The 22847-nt window shown below is 35.7% G+C and overlaps 1 protein-coding gene across 2 annotated transcripts in view; it reads left to right on the top strand.

Annotated features, from left to right (window-relative positions):
* The window catches only part of LOC131076685 (squalene monooxygenase SE1), a 58236-nt gene extending 36458 nt beyond the window's left edge, over positions 1–21778 (top strand). For both annotated transcript variants that reach the window (XM_058013985.2, XM_058013986.2), the window contains one exon: positions 21327–21778. In XM_058013985.2, the coding sequence (XP_057869968.2) occupies positions 21327–21455 (129 nt within the window). In that variant the 3' untranslated portion in view covers positions 21456–21778. The remainder of the gene's footprint in view (positions 1–21326) is intronic.
* Positions 21779–22847: the final 1069 nt, after the last annotated feature.

Raw genomic sequence — 22847 nt, 5'->3', positions numbered from 1 at the left:
GTGTTTGGAAAATTTCACTTCATTTTCATACTTAGCCATAAAAACTGAAATTTCATCCTCAAAACCCTTTAGTCTTCAAGGGTGGTTGTGATCGTAAATCAACACCAAGTGTTACAACTCCGAAAATTCCTTACACTTAGCCAAAAAAATGATTTTCATTCTCTAGAAATTTGAATAAATTTACTAAAAATCATTTCTTAAACTCTGAAAAATACTCAGAAAATTCATAAATCTGCGTCATGAATTCCATTTCACCTTTGAATGGATGGAAGTAACGCTGGAATTTTTCTCAAGAACACTCAGGAAATTTAAGAATGATTCAATAACTCTTCCTTATGCTGGTTGTCTTTCTCAAAAAAAAATCTATGAAACTTTTGTCAAAAGAGTTTATCCAACCTCCAGCACTGTTCAAAACTTTCTCCAGATGATCTTCAAACTGAAAATACTTTACTAAGCTCTCCTTAGTACCTCGAACTTCTTGGTGTAGAAATGAAGTTTACAACTAAGTATTTGTAAATAAAGTTAAATCCTCAATCAGAAACCCTTAAAATCTTCCAAATCATGTTTCCAATTTTAACTTCATTCTTTTGGAAAGTGTTGTCATGTTTCCAAATTCGAAGAAAATATCTTCCAAAAGTTTCCAATTTGGCTATAAGTTCGAAATATTTATTAATCTTCCAATATTCTCTTTAAAAAAAACTTTCCATTTTGGATTTAAGTTTGAAATCCTTATCAATCTTCCAATATTCTCCTTTTGAAAACTTTCTATTTTGGATTTAAGTTCGAAATCTTGAAGGATTTTCATGACATCACTTTGTATTTTCGTTGATTCTGTTTGACTTTTATGTGTAGGCGGACTTTTGGAGGCTTACCTTCATCTTCCTCAAACTTGGGCGGACTTTCCTTACCTCTCCAAGGCATGGCGGAGTTTGAGAAGGCTCTTCAACATCATACTTAGCATCTACTTCCTTGGGCGGAGTTTTGAAGGGTCCCTTCAACATGGAGGGTGGACTTTGAGCAAAGCTCAATCAAGGCGAATTTTTGGCTAAGGCATAGGGCGGACTTTTGAACACACCCCCTAGGCGGACTTCTAAGACATCTCTAACATGGGCGGACTTCTAGACCTTTGCATCATTTTGCTAGGGTAGGGCGGAGTTTTGATGGGTCTCCAACATAGGGCGGACTTTGGACTTCACCCCTTGGGCACCCCACACACATGGCGAACTTTAGAGTGTTGGCCATCATGGCCTCTTCCAAAACATGGCGGACTTTGAAGGGTTGGCCACCAACATGGTAGGATAGGGTGGAATTTCAAGTGTTGGCCACCAAGGTGCTAGGATAGGGCGGAGTTTCAAGACCATTCACTCAGCAGCACCTTGGGCGGAGTTTTGGATGACCAGCACCATGGGCGGAGTTTTGGTGAGTCTCCTTACCTTGGGCGGATTTTGGACTTGGTTCCCACATGGCGGAGTTTAGAGAGTCCTAAGACATGGCGGACTTTGGAGGCCTCTCCTCATGGCTCTCCCTAACATGTGTGGCGGACTTTAGGCTAGGCTCCCACCACTTTGAAGACCTTGGGTGGACTTTGGAGGTTGCTCTTCAAAATCTTCCCAACCTATGGCGGACTTTGGAGGTTGCTCCTCATAGACGGACTTCTAGACCTCTCCAACATGGGCGGACTTCTAGACCTTTGCTCTTCAAGGCGGACTTTTGGAGGCTCTCAAGAGGGCGGACTATATATGAAATATAACATTTAAGTATAAGTTTCTTATACTTTAAGTTATATTTCATATATATTGTCAGGATGTTTGAGAGTGGTTTCAAGTCTCTAGGACTTATAATGCAAAATCTAGTTTTTGGAGGATTCTCCAATTTTCAGACTTAGTCAAATTTCAGGATTAGGATGACATTCCAAACTTAGTCAAATTTCTTAGAAAAAATTCAAAATTTCACAGCTTAATCAAATTTAACTGGATTAACTTGAAATTTGAAATCCATGCCTAGGTGGATCCTCTGAGGCATCACGCCCCCTAAAATCTAGGGATTTGGCTTTTTAGGTCAAAACTTGGAATTTTTGAGTTCTGGTCGAAGTTGGTCAGTGGTATTAGTGCAAACCCTAGGTTCTCATTCTGAAAAAGCAAAAAGCCTAAAATCTAGGGATTTAGCCTTTTAGGTCAAAACTTGGAATTTTCGAGTTTCGATCGAAGCTGGTCAGTGGTGCAAGTGTAAACCCTAGGTTTGCATCCCGAAAAAGCAAAAAAGCAGACATCCCTGAAAAATAGGGAAAACTTTCTAAAAATAGCCATACCGGGGATCGGGCTAAAAATGCCAAAAATGAAACTTCCTAAAAAATAGGAAAAAGCAAGCTTTCTAAAAATAGAAAGTTGTCCAAATTCGTCCAAATCAATTGCGATCTTCATCCTTTGGCCTTTCTAAGCACTCTGGTGGTGTTCGCATTTCGGAATCTCATAACTTGCAAAAAACTAACTTTCAATCATCAGGGCTTGAAATGCTCTGAACTGGACAAGGCTTGGTGAAACTGCAGCAAAAGGTCATAGGACACTAACAAAACCCTAGAAAGCAGGAAAAGAGAGGGTCCCCATTTGCAATGGGGCGATGTGTGAAAAAGGTCACAACACTACTGATTCATGATTTTCTTTAGGATTGCTTTGAAATCTTGAAACAATACATACTGCATTCATTATATCAGGTCTGGTTTGTGTCAAATACAGCAATCCTCCAATCATAGATTTGTACCTTGTCAGATCAATAGGAGTTTAAGCATCCTTCAGTGTCAATTTATCAGTTGTAGTCATAGGAGTACTTACCAGTTTCGAGTTTTCCATACCAAATTTCTTCAAAAGTTCCTTCAAGTATTTTGTTTGACATATGAATATATCTTTATCTGTTTGTGAAATCTGCAAACCTAGAAATTTTTTTATCTCTCCAATCATAGAGATTTCAAATTCTTCCTGCATCTTGTTAGCAAAGTCTTTACATAATTCCTCTTCACCTCCAAAAATGATGTCATCCACAAATACTTCAATGACCAAAATGTCATCATTGGTGACTTTGTAGTGCAAATTACTGTCAGCATTACCTTTAGTGTATCCAAGCTTTAGAAGATATTTATCCAATCTAGCATACCAAGCTCTGGGAGCTTGCTTCAATCCATATAAAGATTTCCTTAATCTGCAAACCATATCCTTATCATCTGTCAAAGAAAATCCATCAGGTTGTTCAATGTAAACTTCCTCTTCAAGATCTCCATTAAAAAATGCACATTTTACATCCATCTGATAAACTTTATAGTTCTTTTTAGCTGCAAATGCAAAAAATAGTCTAACTGCTTCAATTCTGGCTACTGGTGCAAAAGTTTCATTATAATCAATTCCTTCTTTCTGAGAATAACCTTTTCAAACTAATCTTGCTTTGTTTCTGATTACTTCACCATCCTCATTAAGTTTATTTTTATATACCCATTTAGTTCCAATTACATTTTTGTCTTTAGGCCGGGGAACTAATGTCCAAGTATTATTCTTTTCAATCTATTCTAATTCTTCTTCCATTGCTTTTATCCAATGTTTATCTTGACATGCTTCAACAATTGATGCTGGTTCAACTTGAGAAATTAAACATACCTCTTCATTTGCCAATCTTCCTCTAGTCATAACACCTTGATTTTTATTTCTAATTATCTGATTTTCTGAATGATTCAATCTTACATACCTGGGTTTATTCTGATTTCCACTTGCAAGCTGCTGTTCTTCAGTCACAGTTGAGTTTTCTGATGATGCTGGTGTGACTAGTTTTTCACTCTGTACCGGTGCAATCTATGCCGGTTCATTTATAATCATTTCAACTGCCGGTTCTACAGATTTTGAATCTCCTCTAAAATGTTCATCTATCTTCACATTAGTACTGTCAATGATTTTCTGCAATCTTTTATTATAACATCTATATGCCTTGCTTCTAGATGAATAACCAAAAAATATCCTTTCATCACTTCTAGGATCAAATTTGCCAATAAACTCATCTCTCCTAATATAACATTTGCTTCCAAATATTCTAAAGTATTTAAGAGTAGGAGTGTGACCAAATCATAGTTCATAAGGGGTCTTACCGGTTTCATTTTTGATGTGAACTCTATTGAAAGTGTAAACGACTCTATTCACTGCTTCTCTCCAATATACATGAGGTAGATTTGCTTCCATCATCATGGTTCTGTTCTTCCTTTCCACAACTCCATTTTGCTGAGGTGTTCGAGGTGCTGATAGTTGTCTTTTGATTCCATTCACTTCACAGAATGCATTAAATTCTCTAGATGTAAATTCTCCTCCTTGATCAGATCTCAAACATTTGATTTTCTTGCCGGTTTCATTCTCTACCATTGCCTTGTATAGCTTGAAATTCCCAAAAGCTTCTGATTTCTCCCTGAGAAAAGTAACCCAACACATTCTAGAATAATCATCAATTATTAGCATAAAGAATCTATCTCCCTGAAGACTTCTTGTTCTTACTGGACCACATAAATTAGTATGAATTAAATCAAGAATATTATTGGATTTCTCAGAAATGCTCTTAAATGTTGTTCTAACTTGCTTTCCCATTTGACATTCCTTACATACCGGATTATGAGGTTTCACAATCTTAGGTAAATCCCTTACTGCCTTAGTTGAACTGATCTTTACAATGCAATCAAAATTAACATGACAAAGTCTCTTATGCCATAACCAACTTTTATCAATGTGAGCAATGAAACATGTCTTATTGCTGGTATTCAAATGAAAGATATTACCTTTAGTTTGATTACCGGTTGCAATCTCTAATCCAGTTCTGTTTATGATTTTGCATTTTCCATTCTTGAATTGTAACTGAAATCCTTTTTCCACTAACTGACCAACACTCAAAAGATTATGCTTTAAACCTTCCACATAATAAACATTGTCAGTATTATGCTTACCATCCAAAGATATAGTGCCTCTTCCTTTGATTAAACAAGCTTTATCATCTCCAAATCTTACTAGACCTCCATGAATTTCCTGTAATGATAATAATTTACTTTTATCACCCATCATATGATGCGAGCATCCACTATCAATGATCCATTCATCATTTTCTTCAATTTTTGCTGCTAGTGCCTGCTCTATCGGTTTGACAATAGGTGCCGGTTGATCTTTTATTGCAACAAAAGCCCATCCACTATCTGCTGGATCTTCATTTGAATCATCTGTAACACCTTCATCTGCATAGTAACATGACTTATCTATGTTTTTCTTAAATCTGTATCTTTGATATTCAGGGTTAGGCTTATATGTCCTTTTTTCTTCTCCCTTAGTCTTGCATGTCTATTAGGACACCTAGACGCTATATGACCAATTTTATTGTAATTAAAACATTTGAAAAGTGCTTTACCTTCATACTTACTTCCTACTGGACCTTTAGGCATCTTCCTTGCAAATAGTGCTTCAAGTTCTTCAAGTTCTTCATTTTCTCTTCTCATATCTTCAAGTTCTTTTGCATAAAGTGCTTTCCAATCAGTTTTGTCAGATGATGATGATGCTGATGCTGATGATGATGCTTTGAAAGCTATATCAGTTTTGATTGTAGCAATAGGACCAAACTCTTCAAGCTCAAATGCTGAAAGTTTTCCAACCAAGGTATCTCTAGATATTGATGTATTAGGCATTTTTCTCAACTCATTAATAGCAGTTATTTTCATTCGTGTAAGCCGGTGGCAAAGCTCTTAAAACTTTAGAAACAATTTCATCTTCACTTAAAGATCCTCCACAACATTGTATTCCTAAAACGATTTCATTAACTCTTTCCATAAATGCAGAAATTCTTTCATCTTCCATTTTTAAATTTTCATACTTGACCCGATAACATTCCAGTTTTGCAATTTTGACAGTGGTATCTCCTTCATTCAATGTTTCCAGTTTATCCCAAATAGCTTTAGCAGTAGATTGGTCTGATAATCCCACGATTTGTTGATCTGATAATGCGCTCAGAAGTGCTTCTCTTGCTTTGCAATCATTCTCCAAGTCCTTAGCCAATGTCGGTGGATGAGGAATATTCGGAGTAGGACCAACATAGCCATTCTTAGTAACATCCCATATATCTCTTCCAATGCAGTTCAGATGTGTTTCCATTCTGATCTTCCATATACCATAGTTAGTTCCATCAAGTTTAGGACTGTCCTTCTTGAAAATATTTGCTGCCATAGGATCTCCTCAAGTTGTTAGGCTTTTGCAAAAAGAGGACCTGGCTCTGATACCAATTGTGAGGAACCGGGAAGGACAACTGAGAGGGGGGGGTGAATCAGTTGTGAACTAGTTTACAATAAATTATAACCCAAAACAAATTATTCCATTTTAAACCTTAGTGCCAGTAAAACAAACTTAATGCCGGTAAAACAAATTAACAGTTATAGCAGCACTGGTATAACTTAATGCATGAAATAGAAAGAGAAACAACATCCACAACACATGACACAGAGATTTTGACGTGGAAACTCTGTAAGGGGAAAAACCATGGTGGGAAACCTTACCCACAATCAGATGATACTACTGTAGATAGTAAGTGTATACAAATGGGGTCTGCACATGCAGAAAGGCCAACCGCCTAGAGCTCACTGCTCAATCACAAAATAGGAGTCACACTGACTACAGTTGGATGGTTAAATCCAATGACAATGTACTGCTTCAGAATAGCATCTGCAATGTTGGATTTAGTACCGGTTTAAGCTCTGAACATGAGTGCCAAATACTTTCATAACCTTTCCTTCAACCTTTAGATAGTGTCTGCGTGATTCGCACAAGGATCTGCTTATCTTTGCTCTTCAATATTCGCACACACTCCTGTTACTTCTCTCAAAATGAGATCTTACATTTATTTATACAAAGCCTTAAGACCTTAACATGAGGTTGGCTCCCTAGAGATATTACAATTTAAATCAATTACAAATAAGTCTTGATGCGATACAATATGTCGGCTCAATACATTTACACATTATCCAATCAATAAACCATTTCCAAAATGTGCTGTGCTGATTTGGAATTGTACCGGTCCATAACCTAGACCTATTTGCCGGTAAAGGCAAATATGTCAACCCAATTAGACCAATAAGCAAAAATACCAAATCCAAACATCCAGTCCATGTCCTCGACATAACCAAGTGATCTCCAAATGATAACAAGTCATCATCACTGCCGGTGAACCATATATCCTGCTGGTGAACATATACCGGTGACTGCGCATAAGCCAATATCCATGTCGGGACCACAATGTGTCGGTTCAACAATAAACCAATATAACCATAGTGCCAAATCAACAATGTAGACCTCCAGAAAGATAAGTGTTGACATCAATGACAAAACCAATGCAACACATGACGAAGTCATCCATAATACCAACATACATATCATAAAACAACATATTTGACCCATTGACACTCATTTTCAACATAATGACAACTTTTGACAATTTTTGACAATCTTGTCAATATGAGCTCATTGTGACTCAAAACCCTATCTAATGATCTCAAAGACACTTATTACATCAAGAATGGTCATGATTGACCTTATTACATCACATGAACTCAAAAACCTTATGATATTGCATCATGGCCTCATTAAGGCGTGAAGACCTATTAGGTGCTCCTGCACCAAAAAGATAGCAAGTCTTGGATGTTAGTTATTTAAGGGGAGATGATGGCCCTAGATAGCTGTGATACTTGAGATCTTAGTAATTTGTTGAGGGAAGAAAACCCATTGGTTACAAATGTGTGTATAAGAAGAAAATAGGTGTGATGGACAGTGATTGACTCACACATACATAGTAACTAACTAGGAATTGGAAGTGGATCTGACATTATTACATGTATCTTCCCATTACTTGGTTCACTAACTCTTAACTTTTTTGTGCATCTCAGCTAAAAAAGGAATATCAATGCATTCCATACTACATTGTGGGTCCTATCCTTCTCTTTGGTTCTTTGTACCAATTGTGATGAAGGGCAAGCATCCAATTACTTGCAATCATCAATGGATAGGGTGTCAGCCTAACAACACACATTATAAGGCCATGCATAAGTTTTCCTTAGCCCATTAATCATCTATGTCATCATACAACTGTATAAGTTACATAATTAGGATGTCTTATGGTCTTACTGTAGGCCCAAGACTAGTGCCTATACTAACAATCACCTAGACTTAACAACCAAAATCATGAAAACCATACCTCAAGTAGACACAACATAGGAGGCACACACATTTCTTTTGACAAACTAATGGCAATTCTGAACTCCCGAGATGGGTAGGTTTTGGCATTCATTGCCTACATGCTATTGGTGAAAGATTGTCTAGACCCTATACAATTAAAATAGGTGTTGAGGTATCATTGGGGAAAATATAGATTTGGCTACTTTTGAGTTTTATCGCATTGTTGGATCTGTTATGTCTCATGAACATTGACTAATAGACATAATTGAAAAAAAGTAATGGTAAAAGTTTTGTTTAAAAAATGTAGATCACAAAAAATGATAGTGTTAGCACTACCAACAAAATCAATCAAGGACAAGGCAGGTAGAGGTAGATTTGATAAGATTAATATTCAATGTTATCATTGCAATAACTATGTTCATTGCGCAAGAAAAAATGTAGAATAAAATGCTAGAATGATGCATGAAACAAGTACCTATTCCATTAGAGTGAAAGAGAATGCAAACAAAACCATGAGAGAACAATGAAACTCTCTTACCAATAACCTCTTGATGTCATGGATACGTATTTGATTTGTTGATGGAGAGGACGAGTGAAGATGCTAAGGGATTCCAACAGCCTAACCTTGTTTAGCCTCCAATTTTCACCCTTGAGAATGGCTTGGGATGGTTTGGTTTTGTAATGGTGTAAATCTGACCCTACAGAAAGGAAACTATGTTCCATTGAGTGACAGCTTCACAACATACATTCTGATTTGTCCAACCAGCTGAACTGGTGAAGATATTTTATTATAGATAAAAAAAATAAATGTTTCGAGTACAGAAATGGAAAGAGCAGATGACAGAGAGTTTTCGGTCCAAATCTGAGTGTCTCGGCCAAGGTGTCATGTCCCCTCCCTGATCGTTATATATTCTGAATTAAGCAATTATTATTATTAATTAATATAATAATTACCAAAAAATGATTATTTGAAATTTATTCATTTATTAAATATTATTATTTAATTAATTTTTATTACTAATAATATTATTGACATATTCAAATAAAATAAATTAATAATAGCTCGCTCTTGGCATCAAAATACAATTGGAGGTTCTAAATCAATTGTCACAGGTATAAGGAATCAACAGCCATCACAATCACCTTGAAATAATATTGCCAACGATGTATATATTTTCTGTTACACTGTAAAATGTACGTACTTAGGCACTGTGGTAAAAAGACTTTGTGGATGTGGATATAAGTGAAAGATTGAAGCCATCCAAGAAACATGGAGAATACGTAGCTGGCAAAGATAAATGGTAGGAGTCATCATAAATAAGACATCGGAATATTAATGTTTGACTGAACCGTAATTAAAAGTCACTAATTAAATTGGGTGATAAGAGGATGTGATACCATAGTTATCTCCTATCAAAGAGGTCGACATAATGAACAGAATCGGCAGCTCATGAAGATGATCGATATAATGACCATAAGTCTCCATTGCTTATCAGACCGATCTCATAATAAGGTCAGACATTATCAAGCGGAGACACAATATAATAGGCAGATCAATGGCGATAATTACTATTACCCAAGGATATCTATCAGTCATCAATAATAGTTGTTAGCCCTTATGAATAACAGCAAATAAATATATTGCCACATATCGGTAGATAATATCTAATAAGAGTACATGATTAAGATTAATGCTAACCCATCATTAATATCGACAATCTGATGAGTCATTAAGAACAGCGATTATGCTAATTGATAGCAAATAACTTGATTAGTTATGAAGACAAACCGCTGGGTATGGATGGGTGTCCAATCGCATATGAAGAGGTGCCATCCTATGGTTTGGCAAGGTATAAATGGGAGAATCAAGCACTGTCCAACAGGGGGAGCATTAAATACGATCTGAATAAAAGGAAGCAAATTCTTAAGCATCGAGCATCTCATCAACAATTCCCATTGAATCAGTCTATACCAGATAGCCATTGGACATATTCTTGTGAGTATTAAACAAGGAATCAGCATCATAACAATTGCAGGTAATATCTATTTCACTGTATTAACTTCATACCAATCTCTGATTTGGAGTAATCATTCTATTTGGGACTACCACAAATCAGATCAGTTCAGAACTGTTATTAAGTTACAGGCAGTAACATATTTGTTCTTGGGGGTAGTGATGTGCCTAATATGAATGCTTAATATATGTAGCCCGATAATGTTTGTATGCAGAATTTAATATTAATAATATTAACCTAAACTACAATATGTATAATAGTCATGCTAATATAAAGGCATTCATACTTAATTTCACATAGTGTGGCATACTGCCACTACAATTATTAAGTGGAATAATGATGAGTGTCTTAGTAAATGGGCAGTGTTAGTAATTTATATTATAGGGAATATAATCTGATTTATTTATATATATACAAGGGTTGATTAGTCAAATAATATTTTATAAAGAACTACTCTGCAGTAAAACTTATAGTGTAATACTATCTGAACTTAAATATACATATTTATACAGAAACAATAATTTGAATGAACAAATAAATGTGAGATTATAAATCTGATTGAATTATCAATTCAATATCAGGAACAAGATTATGTAATCAATGATTGAATTCAGGTTAAGATGGTTTTGTCTCCTAGTCAATCTAGTTTAAGTCATAAGTATGTTGGGATGGATTAATTCTGGTTAAAACAGGCCTAAACCTAGTAGGGGACATTGCAAGTGGTATTAGAGCAACTTTCCTGCCATCCTATAGGAATCAGTTAATGCATAGAAAAGGAAGAAAAGGGATACACACGAGTCTCAAGGAAAGGTAAATGACCACCCATATTATCTTCTGGTATATGTTCTAACCCGCACTTATATGGAAACCACATTTCAAAATACATAGTTGATATTGGCCATCGTAGCCAGTAACATGTATAAACTTATTAGTTTGCACTTAATATTATCCAAGGAAGTAAAAGGGATCTGTAGTGGGGAGACACCACCCACCCAAGTGAGTCACCTACTGAATGCTAATGAAGCAGTAGGCCAGGAGGGCACTTGACTGCTTCTGGGCTTGGGTTTGGCAGAATTCAGCCACCACCACCATCCACTGACCCTCTGGCATAAGGAAACTGTAATTATGGAACAAAGTATGAGATAGGGGACAAGACCCATGCCATAGGGGGGCCAGAAGGGCATGTGACTGCTTTTGGTTCAATATGGGACGGTTGGGCAAACCTAGTCATACTTTGACTCCCTAACTTAAATGATAAAACCACCTCTACCGTCCACTGGCTCTTTGGCCAAGGTAATGATTAATTGAGGAACAAGGAATGAGCTAGGGGATAAGACCCATGCCATAGGGAGCCAAAAGGGCATGTGACTGTTTTTGGGCTCAATATGGGACAGTTGGGCAAACCTGATTGTATTCTTGTTTCAAATTCTTATAATAGAATGAATTACCTTTATGATCTTGTAAATAATAATTGCTGCATATGTAAATGACTTATGATCATGTGTTTACTGTATGTCTGATGTATCTTCAACTTGATTGCTTCATTATATATGTATGTTTTGTATGAATGCTTATGGGATTGCTTAATGCTGTCATGTTTTCGACATAATTACATCATACACTTTACTAATGTATGCTTCATGTATTCTTTGTATATATACTACTTGTGTTTATGTGATTGCTTCATGTCGAATATGTTTTTTCAGCATGTATACCTTGCGTCTTTATGTGTTGCTTCATGACTAATGTGTCTTCAGCATGTCCACTCCATGAGTGCCTTTCTCATATGTGCTTTGTACCCTACATATATTCATGTATGGCTTCGGGCCTTACTTGTCTTCTGTGCCTTTGTGCCTCAGTATGTTGGTATATTACTTTGTATTTTACATGAATGCTCCATCTATGCTCCATGCCTTATGTATATTACTTCATGTTTACATGTGTGCTATACTTTGTGTATATACTTATGCTTTGTCTGATATGCATTTAAGTGAATTGCTTCATGCTTTAGGGGTATTCACATAACTGATGTATGTTTCTCTTAAATGCATATACACTTCATAATTTGTGGATATTTATGTGTCTGCTGTGTCTTCGATACGTGTGCTCCATTGTATGTTTTATACGTGTACACGTTTACTTGTATTGTATGTATAATTATGTGATTGCTCCATGTTTGTCACATTTTCAGCATGACTGTGTCACACACACCTTCCTAACGTATGCTGTATGTCTTGAATTTGCTTCGCATCATGATTGATATTTTTTCAATGTGTTATTCCATGTGCATTTTATATGCCTTTCTCTAATGTTTCTGGACTGTTGTGTTTTTAGAATGCTTACCCCATGTGCATTCTCTAAGTGTATGTATCATGTATTCTTTACATGCGATTGCTGCTTTACATGCGATGGCTTCCTATCTAGCGTATGCTTGTTCTACATAAGTGCCTCTCTCATAACCACATACACTCACATATATATTTCATGGCTTAAGAGAATTTATGTGCATTCATAATTTAAGTAAACTCGTGCTTATGCACTATATGATTCATGCGTTATATGTATTACACTTTAATTGTATTCACTTATATTACACATATACATCACACCTTGAATATTCATGTGTATACTCCATATTTTATGTAGATGCTTCTTGCCTTGTATGCTTTGGATTTACTTCTTATGTGTATTCATATGTATGACTCATGTCTTATGTATTCATGTGTATGCTTGATGTATTGGGTTTGTGCATAGAGTGTTTACTCTGTATATGTTTTTATATACGTGCCTTGCACCTCCATGTGACGTGTATGCTTCATATTTTATGTGTATTTGTGAATATTGCTACATGCATTACTTATGTCTATGCTTCAAGACCTCCATGTATACTTCAAGCCTTTGCATATATTTACATGACTTCTTGTGTATTACTTTGTACCCTCATGTCTTACATACTTTTAATGCCTCATGCTTCACTCCTTGCATGTATTCATGCATATTAAATGTATTGTGCGTATACTTCATGTATGCTTCGTGCCATTGTATACCTTGATTTCTATTGAGAGATGACTCAGTGTGAACTGTCAATTGCTTGAGGACAAGCAATTTCGGGAAGGGTGAACTGTCATGTCCCCTAATTGATCGCTATATATATTCTGAATTAAGCAATTATTATTATTAATTAATATAATAATTACCAAAAATGATTATTTGAAATTTATTCATTTATTAAATATTATTATTTAATTAATATTTATTACTAATAATATTATTGAAATATTCAAATAAAATAAATTAATAATAGCTCTTACTTGGCATCAAAATGCAATTGGAGGTTCTAAATCAATTATCACAGGTATAAGCAATCAACAGTTCATCATAGTCACCGTGAAATAATATTGCCAACAATGTATATGTTTTCCGTTACAGTGTAAAATTTACGTACTTAGGCACTGTCGTAAAGTAAAAAAACTTTGTGGATGTGGACATAAGTGAAAGATTGAAGCCATCCAAGAACCGTGGAGAATACGTAGCTGGCAAAGATAAATGGTAGGAGTCATCATAAATAAGACATCAAAATATTAATGTTTGACTGAACCATAATTAAGAGTCACTAATTAAATTGGGTGATAAGAGGATGTGATACCATAGTTATCTCCTATCAAAGAGGTCGACATAATGAAGAGAATCAACAGCTCATGAAGACGATCGATATAATGACCATAAGTCTCCATTGCTTATCAGACTGATCTCATAATAAGGTCAGACATTATCAAGCGGAGACACAATATGATAGGCAGATCAATGGCGATAATTACTACTACCCAAGGATATCTATCAGTCATTAATAATAGTTGTTAGCCCTTATGAATAGCAGCGTATAAATGTATTGCTACATATCAGTAGATAATATCTAATAAGTGGACATGATTAAGATTAATGCTAACCCATCATTAATGGCAATGATATGATGAGTCATTAAAAACAGCGATTATGCTGATCGATAGCAAATAACTTGATTAGTTATGAAGACAAACAGCTGAGTATGGATGGTGTCCCATCGCATATGAAGAGGTGTCATCCTATGGTTTGGCAAGTTATAAATGGGAGAATCAAGCACTGTCCAACAGGGGGAGCATTAAGTGCGATCTGAATAAAAGGAAGCAAATTCTTAAGCATCGAGTATCTCATCAACAATTCCCATTGAATCAGCCTATACCAGACAGCCATTGGACATATTCTTGTGAGTATTAAACAAGGAATCAGCATCATAACAATTGCAGGTAATATCTATTTCACCGTATTAACTTCATACCAATCTCTGATTTGAAGTAATCATTCTATTTGGGACTACCACAAATCAGATCAGTTCAGAACTGTTATTAAGTTACAGGCAGTAACATATTTGTTCTTGGGGGTAGTGATGTGCCTAATATGAATGCTTAATATATGTAGCCCAATAATGTTTGTATGCAGAATTTAATATTAATAATATTAACATAAACTACAATATGTATAATAGTCATACTAATATAAAGGCATTCATACTTAAGTTCACATACTGTGGCATACTGCCACTACAATTATTAAGTGGAATAATGATTAGTGTCTTAGTAATGGGCAGTGTTAGTAATTTATATTATAGGGAATATAATCTGATTTATTTATATATATACAAGGGTTGATTAGTCAAATAATATTTTATAAAGAACTACTCTACAGTTAACATATAGTGTAATACTATCTGAACTTAAATATATATATTTATACAGAAACAATAATTTGAATGAACAAATAAATGTGAGATTATAAATTTGATTGAATTATCAATTCAATATCAGGAAGAAGATTATGTTATCATTGATTGAATTCAGGTTAAGATGGTTTTGTCTCCTATTCAATGTAGTTCAAGTCATAAGTATGTTGGGATGGATTAATTCTAGTTAAAACAGGCTTAAACCTAGTAGGGGACATTACACAAGGATGCTTGTATGGCACACAAACGTTTGTGTGGTGTGCTGTAGTCTCGTACAGACCAAAACAAAAAAACTCAGAAAGTGCGAAAACCCAACTCTATCCTGCAGATAACCCGCAAAACACAAAAGTTAGAAATGTGACAGCGAATACTAGAAAATGAATATAAATGAAATAAATAAAGCGTAAGAAAATCCTTGTGCGTTTGAATGCTTCTAAGAAACCTGCAAACAAGAAGAAGAGGAAAAATGTTGGGGCTGTATAGAGGTTTGCCTCAATCAAATGCCCGCTTTGGTGTTTGCCCCTCCATTGACAGCTAGCTAGATAGATAGATAGATCAAAAGATAAATAGACAGAATCATAAAATGATCAATTAGATAAGGGATGTGAAAAATCCCCAAGATGCTCAAAGATTTGAGAAATATATTACCAGCAAGGCTTGAGAAGCCAAGAGAGATGTGAAGGCTGTTGTAGCAATTTATGATATTGTTGTAGCAAATGAGAGAGCAACGAAAAGCTGTGAGAGCCCAGAGAACAAGAAAGATTGCTAAAAGAACCAAGAGAGAGCCAAAGAGATTGCTAGAAGAAAGGATGGATTTAAAATGAGAGAATAGGAGGGAAAAAGAGGGTTGTTGAGCCATTTTGGAAGATTTCAAGTTGTTTCCATCGACCTGGGCAGGTGACAAGTGGAAAAACGTCTAGACTTAACATTTGAGTGTTAAGAGGTCACGGGACATTTGTGTGGCGCACACACTTCCCCGCAACACCTTATTGTCTAGACAAAATACGCTCGAACATGACAAGCGACTAGAGAATCACACAGTTAATGCAAAATTGTCAATGAAAGGTAGCTGTTGAAAAGGTGCCTAGAGCATCTTGAGAGGGAAAAGGCTGATACAAACGCTGAAATGAGCCTCCTCAAATGCGAGGGGAATGGACAATAAAGTGGCTACAAAAGTGTAGTTGGACTTGGAAAGGGGTATGCAATTTTTGACTCTTGAGGGTTACACATTTGATGAGGATAAATAGATAATTGAAATGGGTTTAGGATTGATGTCTAGGATTGCTTGAGAGAGAATTTGAATTTGAATTTAGGAGGGAGCAAAGATTAAATGCTAATGGTTGGTGGATGGAGGCTTAGTATTAACTTGATTTGATGGATGGTGGGGACTAAATTTTTTTTTGAATTTGGATTAAGGGTAGTTGGAGATGGGTGGCTAGGATAAGTTAATTTGATTTGATGTGATACTTCTACCCTCTACTCACCCCGAAGGACTATGATATTCAAAAGAAATCATGGATGATTCCAATAATTTGTACCAATGTGATTTCATTGGTTTCGGGGGCTTAATAATTAACTTTACTAAGCACTTGTTTGCTAGGCTTTCACCATAGTACTTGTCCAAGATGCCTAAATGAGTGGTTTTCATTGTAGGATGGATTTTTTCTTTTTACCATTTTTTCGATTTTCAGATTTTTCAAATTTTTGATATTTTTTGTATTTTTGGAAGAAGATACTTTGTGGATTTAGGCATGGAACTATTTGAGATGGATTGTGTTAAGCGGTTCATCCAAAAGTTATTCTTCTAGAGTGGCCAATTGATATGCACCTAACTCATACTTAGTTGTGATGACATAAGGACCCAACCAATTAGGCACAAATTTTCCTTTCATTTCTTGGTTGTAAATTTTTTTTTTACTCTCTTGAGTGCAAGGTCACCAATTTGGAATATTGTGGGTCTGATTTTCTTATTGTAGCTTTTGTGGAGTCGATTTTGATAGGCATGTAAGTGATTGAAGGCATCGAGGCAACGTTCATCGAGGAGCTCTAACTAACGTGGTTGTGCAAAATGATACTCCTTATCATCAATAAGGTGCTTCAAAGAGATGCACAATGATGGGATTTCTTCAATCGATAAGATATCTTTGGTATGAAAGAATTAGGGAATATGGACTGGTGTTGGTAGGTGTGTGGATGTTAGTATGATATGTTCAAAGTGGCATTAAGGTGGAGGTGCTAGTCATGACTAGTATCATTGACAACTTTCTGAAGGATTATGGGGAAGGATATGTTTGTTACCTTGAGGACAGTAGGAGTGGACCAACAATGTTGGATGTGGAAATGTTTGCAAAGGATGCAAACTTTATGGTTTTTGAAGTGTTTTCCATTATTTGTAATGATGGCAGATGGAATGCCATAAAGGCAAATGATATGATAGAGGATAAATTTGGATATTTGGGGTACGTTGATAAAAGTGAGGGGAATAGCTTCAATCCACTTTGTAAGATACTCAATGGCAACGATAATGATTTTATGGCCATTGGATGAAGGGGGATGAATGTTGTCGACTAAGTCAAGATCCCATTGAGAAAAGGGCCAAGGGGTGGTGATGGGTTGTAATTCTTGCGAAGGTGCGTGAATGAGATCTCCATGTTGTTAACATGCAAGGCATTGTTTAACATATTGATATGCATCATGTTCCATTGTAGGCCAATAATACCTGTTCTCGAGAAGCTTCTTTGCCAATATCATTCTACTAGCATGTGTTCCACATATACCATCATTTACCTCTTGTTTTGTGAGATTAGCATCCGCCATGTTTAAACATCACAATAAGGAATCATCATAGCTCACTGGCATAGCGTATCTCCAAGGAGAGTGTAACGTGAGGTGCATTTGATGAAGGATTTTTGTTGGTTGCATGAGAGGTTTGGGGTTAATGTTTGGTCATACAAGTAGGTGTAGATGTCATGATACCAAGGGGATTCAGGACCAACAATCTTGCAAACGAATTTAGATTTATTTAAATATTATAGCAAAAAGAAAGAAAATGTTAAAGAAAAGAAAAGAAACAGAAAAAACAAAAAAATAAATAAATTGAGATAGCCACCTCAAATAGAATATGCCAAAAATGGCTGCCTGAAGAAGAATCTGGTTCTTTTTCAGATAAAACAGTTTGGGATCTCCACAACCTTCCCCATACATTCTTCATTCTTCTCCAAACAGGGCTTCCCTGAAACTCTAATGGTGTTGTATGGTCTAATTCAAACAGCTGAAGGCAGATTAACCAGTCAAACTGATAAACCAAGATTTCCATGAGATAAAAAGTCACCTGGTGATCTACGATCTTCCAAGAAAAGGTGGCCAAAATTTGAAGCTGTTCTTTTTTGGTGTGAAACTTAAGCACCCAAAAAAACCTTTGGGAAAAATAAAGATTTTCACATCTAAGCACCAAGACAATTGGACCCAGTTTTGAGCATGTAGAGATGTAAGCCATTTCTCTAGGCAAGAGCCAATCACTGCAATATTACTTGGACCCTAAATCTCTGAATCATCCTCCACTGCCAAAACAGCAAAAACTCTTTATTTGTTGACAGTGAAAACCTTAGGCCAATCCTCAAAACGTGAGTTTTGCTTTTTCTGAGCCCTATCATGCCCTAGTGGGAATGCATTAGCACTAGAGGCCAAGCAAAACTGAAACCCAGGATCTCTAAAACAAGAGCATCTGAGGCCCTTAGGGCAGATTGCAGCAGAAGGCCAGTTGAATCATTTCCAGCCTTGAAAATTTTTAAAAAGGGAAAGAAGGCAACTTGCTTTACCTTTTCCCACCTGATCGTTAACCTCTAAATGATGTTGCAGAGAAGCTGGCATCTCTCCACATTCTTGTCCTTCCCTCTGAACCCTCACAGATGGTAGCATGTGCCCTTTTCAGCTTGTTCCATTCTTTCTCCTTGGTTTTTGAAAATTTGCAACTCCCTGTTATTTGCTGCAGTATCACAAATACACAACTCCCGATTTTTTCCCTCATCGTCTGATAATTGTTTTGGAACCTACCTTTTCTTTTTCTCCATCAATTGGTTGCTTGGCCTTTTTTGTTGCTTTGCAACCTGTTTCCTTTCCTATTTTCTTCCAAATATCCCTTGTCGAGGCTTCCTTTTTTAAGAGCTTCCCGCCTGGGCACAGGATCTTAGTCATTTTTCAACTGCTGAATTTTGCATTAGCTTACACACACACACACACGCACCAAATTTAGGTCCAGAATTACATTGAAACTTCAGGAATCTACTAAATATGAGACCAACTTAAATCACGTTTAATTTCAGGCTATAAAGCAGAGTTATATGCATCTCTACTCTTTCGGCATCTAACATGACTGTTGGCCCTGTTTTCACCTCTTGGTAAAGACCTTAGTGCTGCTGATTGTTATGTCAACTCAGATAATTGTGCATTCTCAAGCGATCTCAATATATGAACCCATGTCTGTTGATCTGGGAGGACAAAACTATATCATTTGAAATGTCCAGACAGGTGACCAGATAATGACTTGGGTCAAAGAAAGTAGAGAATCTGATATGAATTTACAACTTTTGAGTCATGCAAGGAAGTTCCTTGTTACCGATTCATGGATAATGCCTTGAGAAGCTTGTGAATGGATAAGGAGAATACATCTGATGGTCTTAGTGGTCACTGCTTTTCCCACAATAATTCAAGGAAATGCATGTGAAGGAAAATTCATTTCTTGACAATACAAATTATGCCTTTAAGCCTTAAGGCATAATAGTTATCAGGAGACGGCTACTGCTACTGTACTGATACTGGCTGATACTGGTACGGAGATGAGGGTGGGTAATAGTATGCCACTTTTAAAGATTGGAAATGGGTACTTGCAGATGGTATATATATAGGCCATGTTAAAAACTAAAATTCTCAATTAAAAATAAGACTAACATTTTGAAGGTACTGAAATAGATTAACTATATTGATATCTGATAATCATCATCATTACAGAAAAAAATATTAAAAACCATAATACCTAGAGATGACAAAGAAACTAGGAGTGGGGAATACTATTAATTAAAAAACATAGGATGGGGAAGTTTGGAAATGAGTATATTTTCAATCAATTGATAAAAACTTCAATGCATGTACACAGCTTAAGCCTTACTATTGTTTTCCTTCGTATTCTTTCTTCTTGGATTTAATAAGAAAATTTTCTACCCCAGAAAAACTCGTAAAGTTGTTATGAAAAATATAGAAAATTACAAGTGCAATAGTGCATTTGCTTAGTTCTTTTAACTTTGGTCAACCACATATCAGCACTTAGAAAATTCAATCTAATTTATGTGATAAATCTGAGAAATCTCTATTGGAAGTTTTCTCATTTTCAAGTGATGCTTATCGATTTTTAGAAGATGCAAAGTCTCCTATTTGGAGACATCTCCATATAGGTCTCTGAGACGGTTCCTGTACAGCAGGTGAGTACTAAGAGTCAGGGTACGAGTCTCTTGGTTACTACGTGTAAAGGTTACCGATTTTGATTGTTGGTGTAGTGTGATTTTATGCCTATGCAGCCACAGGTGAGTGCTTGAGAACAGTCAATATTTGGAAGCATACGGAAAGAAGACACAGATGTACTGAATAATTCTTTTGGAGTACAACTTTATTACTGGCACTTGTCATTGCCTGCTCATATGTAGGGCATAGTATAAGTTTTAATTGTTCCTCTTCATTTCAGAAGTTAAAATTTGAGCATGTTTGCTCGTGCAGAGACACCCACCTCACACCTGAATACACAAATTTTGAAATTTAAAACTTTTTGAGGTTCGTGGTTTACCTATTTATTCATCCTTCAACAAGGCCACTGCTGGAGGGTTCTTAGATCAAATTCAATCTTAGAGAAATACAAAGCTTTCCTGTCAGATATTTTTTATGCAATGCAAGTTTCCTACACGTGAAACTTTGGCTTCCTTTCTTCATTTGAAAAGTCTCAGTAAAGAGGATATCTAATTTTTTTCAAATGAATGGACATTGCAAATATCTCAGCCATGGTATCTATTCGCTAATTGGTATTTCAATCACATTTTTCGTGGATGCATTCTTGTTGGAGTCACATTGATAGCAGGTCAAATTCTCACATACAATTTGTGCTCGAAAATATATTTGAAAAGAAAACCTATTAATAAATGCAGTTGCAACTGATCTTTGTTGAAGTATGCCGATTTATTTTCAACCACAATTACTTTTAAAATTGCAGAACACATGTTCTGATATTTTGTTTCGTGTTTGTTTCAATTGTTTAATTATCGCACTTTTGTTCCTGGTTGGTTTTGACAGGGTGCCTCCAATATAATTTTTCCAATTATTAAGGCAGAAGGGGTCAGACAGATGTTCTTTCCGAATACAGTTCCTGCATATTACAGGGCACCACCTGCACATAGCATCCAAGAGAGGAGCAACGGCTAGCGATTATATGGAATGAATGCTATGTCTATCATTAATTGATTGTACCTCGTGTATCCATATTGAAAAAATCCATACCATACTTTTTTATGCTATTCAGATCACCATGCGAAATGTGCATGGATGATTCAACATTTGAAATGTTTAAATTCACATATCAAAGTTGATTCATCTTGTGATATGAAGGTGTATTAACACAATAGACCTGAATTAATTTGATTTGCAATGAGAACAGATGCTTGATTTCAATGAATTACCAAATTGGAAAAGCCACACATCTATTGCACTAGGTGTTTAGTATTTCCGATTTTAAGATTTTGCTGATCTATTTTTTCTGGTTGGGAAAGCAATGTGTTTGTCTTAAATATTTAAATTTGTTAAATTCTATATGTTAATAATTTAAAATTCAAAATAAATGTTTTAAATTATTAAATTTTAATTTATTATTTGTTAATATTAAATTTAAATGTCTTCTGGTCGAACTGCAACCTCTTCTAGAATTTGTGCTACCACTGCTTAGCTGTCAACTGCGACTGTTATTGTGTTTTGATTGACAATGGGCATTATTTATGAATAAATCTATCAAATGCCCTCATGAAAATATGTTTTCTTTTAAAGCCAAATTTCAACGATTTCCCCTACTATTCTAAAGGGAAAATTCTAGATTGAAGCTATTAAAAAAAAATGTGTGCCGGATTTCGAACTTCATGGCCGAAATTTGGTGAACTCTGTGACTTGGTTCAAAGAAATACTAAGGTAGATGGAAGAACAATCTCCATGTGAAGTTGTTACATAAAGTGGGTCTCATATGTGAAATCGACTTCTTGCTTGCCAGTGCCCTTTGAATCTACCTTACCTGCCACCATAGTGTGCTACAGAAGCAAATGAAGTTACAGAAAAAATTGTAAAATAAAAATACTAAGTTTTTTCTCCCATCAATTTGTGAGATGCAATATAAACTGATGGTACATTTCACCGTCTCTACTCTGTTTTGTTCAGAGGAAGTTCAAAATTATACACACTAAAAATATGTACTCTTAAGAACAAATAGAGGAAGTTCAATGTCTAGAGTGTATTTTTTCACTTTTCCTTAGCACATTATTGTGTAAATGCAAATGACATTGTATAGTGATATTTCCAATTTTGTATCAAAAGGTGGACAAACAGCCCTAACCAGTTATGTAAACATCATGCTGGCAAGCATACTTATTTTCTGAGTTTTCATAACCAAATATACCTCACTATGCATTGCTGGAATTGTAACATAAGATGTTCTACAATTTTTCCTACGTGTTACTTTGTGCTGATAGATTTTCTTTTGTTCTCTAGTTATTGAAAATATAGACAACCAAGGATGAACACTGTGCCCTATGTGGTTTCAAATATTCTTGAATT

The sequence above is a fragment of the Cryptomeria japonica genome, chromosome 4 (assembly GCF_030272615.1).
Source record: "Cryptomeria japonica chromosome 4, Sugi_1.0, whole genome shotgun sequence".
Classification (NCBI taxonomy): Eukaryota; Viridiplantae; Streptophyta; class Pinopsida; order Cupressales; family Cupressaceae; genus Cryptomeria; species Cryptomeria japonica.
Note: the sequence above shows the minus strand (reverse complement) of the source record. Positions and strands in the feature narration are given on the sequence as shown.